Source organism: Salmo salar, chromosome 17 (assembly GCF_965601325.2).
Source record: "Salmo salar chromosome 17, fSalSal1, whole genome shotgun sequence".
In the NCBI taxonomy this organism is placed as follows: Eukaryota; Metazoa; Chordata; class Actinopteri; order Salmoniformes; family Salmonidae; genus Salmo; species Salmo salar.
The window spans coordinates 58,854,472-58,864,121 of NC_138307.1; the positions used below are offsets into that span (position 1 = coordinate 58,854,472).

At 42.4% G+C, this 9,650-nt stretch overlaps 1 protein-coding gene across 1 annotated transcript; it reads left to right on the plus strand.

The window, feature by feature from the left end:
- Positions 1–222: 222 nt before the first annotated feature.
- Positions 223–9,006, plus strand: LOC106576246 (mitochondrial inner membrane protease ATP23 homolog). The gene is made up of 6 exons (XM_014153314.3): positions 223–482; positions 759–804; positions 7,467–7,548; positions 7,657–7,794; positions 7,906–7,989; positions 8,274–9,006. The coding sequence occupies exons 1-6, from the start codon at positions 332–334 to the stop codon at positions 8,475–8,477; spliced, it is 705 nt and encodes a 234-aa protein (XP_014008789.1). The 5' UTR covers positions 223–331; the 3' UTR covers positions 8,478–9,006.
- Positions 9,007–9,650: the final 644 nt, after the last annotated feature.

The following is a 9,650-nucleotide window of genomic DNA, read 5'->3' on the forward strand; positions in this document are numbered from 1 at the left end:
ATAGCTATTGATCCAAGCATGCCTTGACTATGAAATTGGTGTATTCTGAATCAGCATGGGTGGATAGAAAAAAGGTGTGGATTTTTCTCCATACATCTCTTTCTCTCATATATATATATATCATATATCATATAAAAAACAGTATATCATTATCATAGTCATGGCACGCCGTGTGAGAGCTATTGATGATTGAAATAGGAATATCCAATATAAACTAATTTGACCTCGATCTGGTTTACCACGTGATTTGAAAAACAGACCGACCTCTCGTTGCTAGGCTGTGCTTGTTCCTAGAAGCAAAAGTATATATTTTAGAAACAATTCTCATGCAATGGCTCAAACTGAACAGCAAGAAGATGACTATGGATATAACCTATTCCCGGAAAGGAATTCTGGAAAGTTCCAAAAGGGATCGATAGCAGAAAGCTTGTTCACTTTCAATCACAAATGTCAGGTTATGCTACAATTCGCAATGGAAACAAGTAAGCTAACAGGCTAGCAAGCTGATATGTCTGTCATCCTCAAATATATCGCATGGCAATAGTTAGCTAGATGACCGTGTAACCATTGATGCCGTGTTTACATTTGTCATATACGTCATAGCCATGTTTCTAGCAAGCTTAGCTAGCCAGCTATCGTTGAACAGTAAAGAGACTGTCATGAGTAAGCCAGTTAGCTATACGCTAGTTGTTGAATGACCTGATTGCTGTCATGGTGTATAACCGATTAGGCCTAATCTCATTCTATCTCCCTTTCAGGTCCATATGCAAAGCTTCTCCTTGGAGCCATGAAAAGCTCAGGATGGTAAGTGTCAGCCAGCCACTATCCTCATCAATCACAACTCAACACAGCTGTCAGCTGCCATAATTCTTCTTCTTCCTCCTATCAGTTACCGGCAGACTAGACAAGTAATGCGTATTGCTGCCTTTCTCAGGCTGGAGAGTGAAAAACACACTTCATTATATAAATAGCCTAGGTGCAAGCCGATGGAATAAAGAAACCACAACAGCTTCCTTTCTATTTTGCTCCGCCTGTCATTTGAGCCCAAAATAGTTACAAGCGAAAATGTGGTTACACCCAATTTAGTCAGCTCACAGAAAAATATCCTCCTATCCTCAGCATACTGTCTGCTATAACAGAACATGCGTCACAGTCGTACAGTCTCTTCCTCCCCACATTCGTCACACTTGCCATCTGGGTGTTTCTCCACTAACAATAACCCACTTCCCAATCCACAATGCCCCAACCTCCCCACTTCTTCCACCCATCCCAATGCTCACACTAGTGCTATCATTTCAGCAGAGAAGACTGAAACTCCATCAGACAACTGCCTCCCCTGATGTATCTGAAACCAGGAACATGTATCCCAAACTCTGCTCTCCCACTGCCTGGTTTCTTTGATCCATCTGTGAATGTGTAAGTAGGGACCCCCAGGCCCACGGCAGATGGGCCTCAACCACCAGAGAAGGCTCTCTACAGTCCTTAGTCCTTATTACATCAAGAATGGTCATGTTAACATCAGGCTCTGGCAACAGCCTCAGAGGAACACGCAGACAGGGACCCCCCCCACTTCCAGACCTCCCATTCCTGACTCCTACCCCTCATTCCTGCACTTGGGTCAGATAGCTTGGCCTACCTCTTCTCACTCCAGTTCCCTCTCCCCATTCCCATGCCTCTCCCAACAGACATCTTGCAGGGTGAGATGATACATGCCCCTGCACTTTCATCCCATAGCGCATGGCCAGCTTAGCTAGTTGTAGCCTCAACGGGACCTCCTCCATTTCAGTCAACAACGCAGGGATAGGGGTAGTTTGAAATGCCCCACAGCACAACCGCAGCGCAATTGCCTGTACCACATCCAACATCTGTAGTGTTGTAGCTGCCGCCGACCCAAATGCCATAGTCCATAGTCCAGCACTGAGCAGATCATTGCTTGGTAAATCATTTGTATGGAGCTGATGTCTGCTCCCCAAGATATCCTGGACAGGCACCATATTATATTAATAACTTTACTGCACCGTTCAAAAACAATTATTCCCCACATGGATACTCTAGGTCATTCACTTCCAACCAAACCTACATGAATTTGAATGCCTTGACCCGTTCCAGCAGTCAACCACACATTTTAAAACCCTTACATCACCTTCCTTCTTTTAAATCCCCAAATTACAAACTTGGTCTTTGCTGCTTAAATTCTAAATCCCCACTTATCTGCCCTATCCACCACCTTTTCCATTGCCTCTTGCACCTTCTGGACCACAAACAGGATATTCCTTCCTCTTTTCCAGAGCGCCCCATAATCGGAAAACAGGGAAAGGCCAAAACCAGGCCCAACATCCTGGAACATGGCATTCACCATTTATGTTAAACAAAATTGGACTAATTACACTTACCTGCGGTGTCCCATTCTCTATCCCCACTAACTCAGAATAAGCTCCACCAACTTCGACCTGTGTGGTCCGGTTCTTGAAGAAATCCTGGATCCAATTAAACAGCAACCACTCACCCCAGCAGAATATAGCTCCAGCAGCAGTCCCCCTTTACAGAGCATGTCGTATGCCTTTTCAATGTCCAGAAACAACACCACCACTCCCTCCTTGTTGGCCAGCGCCTTCTTTATATCACAGTCCATAGTACACCGTCCTAACCTAAAACCACTCTGGTACGAGGAAAACATACATTTACTCTCAAACATATGTACTAATCTGTCTGTGACCATTCTTTCCATTACTTTTAACACAGTACAGAGGTCAACGCTATGGGTCTGTATGAACCCGGGTGTGATGCTTCTTTTCACGGTTTTACAGTTGGTACCACTAAGGCATGTTTCCGCAGTGCTGGTAACACCCCTTCTTCTCACGCTGTATTCATTAACGCCAGTACCACCTCCAGTACCAAATCATCCAGGTGTTTAAGTTGCTCATAGCATAGCCCATCCATTCCCGGGGCTGTGTTTCCTCCTTGTATCTCAGCTCATTCATTGCAAAAAACACGTTACTCGGGTCTAGCTGCCATAATGCTCGGGTCTAGCTGCCATGACACTGATTTATTGTACACTGAACAAAAATATAACGCAACATGTAACAATTTCAGATTTTGCTGAGTTACAGGAAATCAGTCCATTTAAATGCATTCATTAAGCCCTAATCTACAAATGTCACATGACTGGGAATACAGATATGCATGCATCTGTTGGTCACAGATAGCTTTTTTTTTTTAAAGGTAGGGGCGTGGATCAGGAAACCAGTCAGTATCTGGTGTGACCACCATTTGCCTCATGTGTCGTGCCTCATCTCCTTTGCATAGAGTTGATCAGGCTGTAAATTGTGGCCTGTGGAATGTTGTCCCACTCCTCTTCAATGGCTGTGTGAAGTTGCTGGATATAGGCGAGAACTGGAGCACCCTTTTGTACACGTTGATCCAGAGCATTCCAAACATGCTCAATGGGCGTCATGTCTGGTGAGTATGCAGGCCGTGGAAGAACTAGGACATTTTCAGCTTCCAGGAATTGTGTACAGATCCTTGCGACACGGGGCCATGCATTATCATGCTGAAACATGAGGTGATTGCAGCGGATTAATTGCTTGACAATGGGCCTCAGAATCTCGTCATGGTATCTCTGTGTTCAAATTACCAACGATAAAATGCAATTGTGTTCGTTGTCCGTAGTTTATGCCTGCCCATACCATAACCCCACTGACACCATGAGGCACTCTGTTCACAATGTTGACATCAGCAAACCACTTGCAAACCACACGGCACTACACACGCTCCCTGCCATCTGCCCGGAACAGTTGAAACTGGGATTCGTCCGTGAAGAGCACACTTCTCCAGCGTGCCAGTGACCATCGGGGTGAGCATTTTCCCATTAAAGTCAGTTATGACGCTGAACTTCAAAACCTTGGTGAGGACAACGAGCACGCAGATGAGCTTCCCTGAGATGGTTTCTGACAGTTTGTGCAGAAATTCTTCGGTTGTGCAAAACCCATGTTTCGTCAGCTGTCCAGGTGGCTGGTCTCAGACGATCTCCCAGGTGAAGAAGCCAGATGTGGAGGGCCTGGGCTGGTGTGGTTACACATGGTCTGTGGTTGTGAGGTCAGTTGGACATGAGGCCAGTTGGACGTACTGCCAAATTCTCTAAAATGACGTTTGAGGTTACTTATGGTAGAGAAATTAAAATTGTATTCTCTGGCAACAGCTCTGGTTGTCATTCCTGCAGTCAACATGCCAATTGCACGCTCCCTCAAAACTTGAGACATCTGTGCCATTGTATTTTGTGACAAAACTGCACATTTTAGTGGCCTTTTAATTGTCCCCAACACAAGGTGCACCTGTGTAATGATCATGCTGTTTAATCAGCATCTTGATATGCCACACCTGTAAGGTGGATGTATTTTCACTAGTGCTCACTAACAGGGATGTAAAGAAATTTGTGCACACATTTTGAGAGAAATAAGCATTTGTGCTTATGGAAAATGTCCAGGGTCTTTTATTTAAGCTCATGAAACAGGATAAAAACATATTACATGTTACGTTTATATTTTTGTTCAGTATAATTGTAAGACAGACATTACAATTAGAATAAGACATATTGTAAGGCTTTAGTCACATGAATAATGTCATTACAGTTTTGCTACAGTATCTATTATATTATACACTGAGTGTACAACACATTAGGAACACCTTCCTAATATTGAGTTGCACCCCCTTTTGCCCTCAGTACAGCCTCAATTAGTCGGGGCATGGACTCCACAAGGTGTCAAGTGTTCCACAGGGATGCTGGCCCATGTTGACTTCCAATGCTTCCCAAAGTCGGCAAGTTGGCTGGATGTCCTTTGGGTGGTGGACCATTTGTTAATACACACGGAAACTGTTGAGCTTGAAAAACCCAGCAGCGTTGCAGTTCTTGACCCAATCAAACCGATGTGCCTGGCACTTAATATCAAAGGCACTTAATTATTTTGTTTTGCACATTCACCCTCTGAATGGCACACATACACAATCCATGTATCCTCCCATTCATCTACACCAGTGGTATTCAAACTTTTTCAGCGGGACCCCATTTTTTTCGCCAGAATTTCTGAGGACCCTATGTTTTCCCCCAAGAAAATTCAGATTTTTTTACATCAACAAATAACCTTAAATTCATTGCATTTTCATTTCTTATCAAAATGAAAATAAACCAATAAATATATTTACTCTGTAAAATGTTTGTGCATTGTCCCATACAATAATCTGTACTCTTAATGTTTTATAGAAATTATTTATTTTTAATTGGCGACGCCAGTGCAGTTCCCTAGTGGGGTTGCGACCCCGACTTTGAATCCCACTGATCTACACTGATGTGGATTTAACAAGTGACATCAAAAAGGGATCATAGCTTTCACCTGGTCAGTTTGTAATGGAAAGAGCAGGTGTTCCTAATGTTTTTTTATTTTCTATTGTGTTATTGACTGTACGCTTGTTTATTCCATGTATAACTCTGTGTTGTTTGTGTCGCACTGCTTTGCTTTATCTAGGCCAGGTCGCAGTTGTAAATGAGAACTTGTTCTCAACAAGCTTACCTGGTAAAATAAAGGTGAAATAAAAAAAAAGAAAATGTTTTGTACACTCACTGTAGGTAATACAGGGGTGTCAAACTAATTCTACGGAGGGCCGAGTGTCTGGTTTTTTGTTTTTTCCTTTCGATTAAGACCTAGACAACCAGGTGAGGGGAGTTCCTTACTAATTACTGACCTTAATTCATCAGTCATGTACAGGGTGGAGCGAAAACCCGCAGCCACTCTGCCCTCTGTGGAATGAATTTGACACGTGATGTAATAGATATACAGTGGGGGAAAAAAGTATTTGATCCCCTGCTGATTTTGTACATTTGCCCACTGACAAAGAAATGATCAGTCTATAATTTTAATGGTAGGTTTATTTGAACAGTGAGAGACAGAATAACAACAAAAAAATCCAGAAAAACGCATGTCAAAAATGTTATAAAATGATTTACATTTTAATGAGGGAAATAAGTATTTGACCCCTCTGCAAAACATGACTTCGTACTTGGTGGCAAAACCCTTGTTGGCAATCACAGAGGTCAGACGTTTCCTGTAGTTGTCCACCAGGTCTACACACATCTCAGGAGGGATTTTGTCCCACTCCTCTTTGCAGATCTTCCCCAAGTCATTAAGGTTTCAAGGCTGATGTTTGGCAACTCGAACCTTCAGCTCCCTCCACAGATTTTCTATGGGATTAAGGTCTGGAGACTGGCTAGGCCACTCCAGGACCTTAATGTGCTTCTTCTTGAGCCACTCCTTTGTTGCCTTGGCCGTGTGTTTTCGGTCATTGTCATGCTGGAATACCCATCTACGACCCATTTTCAATGCCCTGGCTGAGGGAAGGAGGTTCTCACCCAAGATTTGACGGTACATGGCCCCGTCCATCGTCCCTTTGATACGGTGAAGTTGTCCTGTCCCCTTAGCAGAAAAACACCCCCAAAGTATAATGTTTCCACCTCCATGTTTGATGGTGTTCTTGGGGTCATAGGCAGCATTCCTCCTCCAAACACGGCGAGTTGAGTTGATGTCAAAGAGCTCCATTTTGGTCTCATCTGACCACAACACTTTCACCAGTTGTCCTCTGAGTCATTCAGATGTTCATTGGCAAACTTCAGACGGGCATGTATATGTATTCTTGAGCAGGGGGACCTTGCGGGCGCTGCAGGATTTCAGTCCTTTACGGTGTAGTGTGTTACCAACTGTTTTCTTGGTGACTATGGTCTCAGCTGCCTTGAGATCATTGACAAGATCCTCCCATGTAGTTCTGGGCTGATTCCTCGCCGTTCTCATGATCATTGCAACTCCACGAGGTGAGATCTTGCATGGAGCCCCAGGCTGAGGGATATTGACAGTTATTTTGTGTTTCTTCTATTTGCGAATAATCGCACCAAATGTTGTCACCTTCTCACCAAGCTGCTTGGCGATGGTCTTGTAGCCCATTCCAGCCTTGTGTAGGTCTACAATCTTGTCCCTGACATCCTTGGAGAGCTCTTTGGTCTTGGCCATGGGGGAGAGTTTGGAATCTGATTGATTGATTGCTTCTGTGGACAGGTGTCTTTTATACAGGTAACAAACTGAGATTAGGAGCACTCCCTTTAAGAAGAAGAACTCTTTCTGATTGAAAGGGGGTCAAATACTTATTTCCCTCATTAAAATGCAAATCAATTTATAACATTTCTGACATGCGTTTTCTGGATATTTTTGTTGTTATTCTGTCTCACTGTTCAAATAAACCTACCATTAAAATGATAGACTGATCCTTTCTTTGTCAGTGGGCAAACGTACAAAATCAGCAGGGGATCAAATACTTTTTCCCCTCACTGTACCATGCCGTGATTTTTTTCTTCTTTTTCTTCCATGCTAATGTACATTTGACATCATTATGCCACCCCTTTGTCAAGTATTATCCTGTCTCTTCAGTGCAGTGTACAAAGACAGACATTTCTCCTGTGAAGACTGTGATGGGACTGTCAGTGGTGGTTTCGATGCAACGTCATCACAAGTAAGACAGCTAGAACCGTTACCTTTGTGTACAGGTTCACATGCTACACTGTGTACTTTGTATCACATCTGTAAGATACCAATTGTTTTCCCCCCTTCCCATTTCTAGATTGTTTTGTGTCAGAATAATATTCACCAGCAGTCCCACATGAACAGAGTGGTTACACATGAGCTCATCCATGCCTTTGACCACTGCCGGGCGCATGTGGATTGGTTTAACAACTTCAAGCACTTGGCCTGCTCAGAGGTGAGACCAAGAGATAAACATGCATGTTATGGGGGAATGAATTGTGTTTGTGCTCAGTTTTAATTGTGTTTTAAAGGAAGTCATGCTAATTGTTCGGCTCTTATTTTTCAGATTCGAGCAGCCAATCTCAGTGGGGATTGCTCTTTCCACAATGAAGTATCCAGGTTCAACTTTGGCCTCAAGAAGCACCATCAGGTAATATCTGGAGATCATGTGAATTCACTGCAAACAAAATTATTCTTACTTGTATGTATTTCAGTAAAAACTGGTATCCTTCATGGTATAGCATAACATGATTTTTCCCATCCCGTGAACTGGTATGTCTGAATTGACAACCAGTTTAGTTGAAACTGTAGTACAATGTAATGGCACGTATAGCACTGCCTTTTTCAGTGCTTAGCGATTAACAAGAAGTGCATATGATGGCCAATATTCACATGAAGAACTTCCTACCTAACCCATTCACTACTACCTATCAGGAATGTGTTCGGGGACGTGCCTTGCGCTCCATCCTTGCTGTTAGGAAGGTGAGCCGAGAGGAGGCAGAGAAAGTGGTGAACGAGGTATTCGACACCTGCTTCAATGACCACGCCCCCTTCGGCCGCATCCCACATGACAAGAAGGACGCCAAGTTTGCCTACAGAGATTTTGAGAACCGAGATCGGTATTACGCAAACCTTTAATGTGTTATTACGTGCACAAATGAATTATAATTTAATTTCCATGGGTGCTATTGTAAGGATCCTTGCAGAAACCTGGGCAACCTACCACTGCCCTTAGCAGAATTACTGTCAAAAATTGTATGAAATTACCTCCTGAAGGGAAAAATTCAGAGTTCTTTCTCTCTGTCATTTAAATAAATCAAAGGATATAATAAATTCTATGTTTTCATGGCACGCTATTGTGGACTCTAATACTATAACTAAAGAATGTGATGGAGTGGTTTCCTTTTGGATATTGATAAATGTGGCCCAAATATTTGTTGGTCGTCCTTTTTAGAGCGGTTCCAAAGTTGGTGTTTGAAGGGTATATGATGCCTGTAAAATTTATTTCAAGACTGAAAGGTGGGGACACATTTCCAAGGGGGACTCTCCACCTCTCTACTCTGCCATGTGGACATAAAATGACAGAACTGGGAGTTCACTGTAAATAGATTTTATTGTACTGTACTAAGTCAACTTGTTTAAATAAATATTTGATTATTATGAATAATATGATATTGAGCCTTGATTATTATCGCATTAGCGTTTATGAATTGACAAAGACGATTAAAAAAAACGAATTCTACAAAGTGCTCAGTTTGTACCCACGTTACATTAAACAGACACAGCATTCCCTGAAGACAACATGAAACATGCTTATTTAGATTTCATACTATCAAGAAGCATGCATTAATCCATTTCAGCATCATTCCATCAGATGAGCAAATCATTTATCCATCAGATGAGCAAATCATTTATCCATTAGATGAGCAAATCATTTATCCATCAGATGAGCAAATCATTTATCCATCAGATGAGCGAATCATTTCTTGAACAAGTTTGACAAGTGATGTTACTTCTCAAGACCATATACAGTGCCTTCTGAAAGTATACACACCCTTTGACTTTTTCTACATTTTGTTGTGTTACAAAGTGGGATTAAAATGTGCAAAAATATCCAAAATAAAACATCTTCATTACATATGTATTTATTAACCCCCTGAGTCAATACATGTTAGAATCACCTTTAGCAGCGATAATAGCTGTGAGTCTTTCTGGGTGAAAGACGCTGCATGTTCAATCTGAGATCTGCATTGGCCGTGCAGCATTTATGGTGATATGGCCTCCGCAGAAATCATGGCATTCATACTTCTT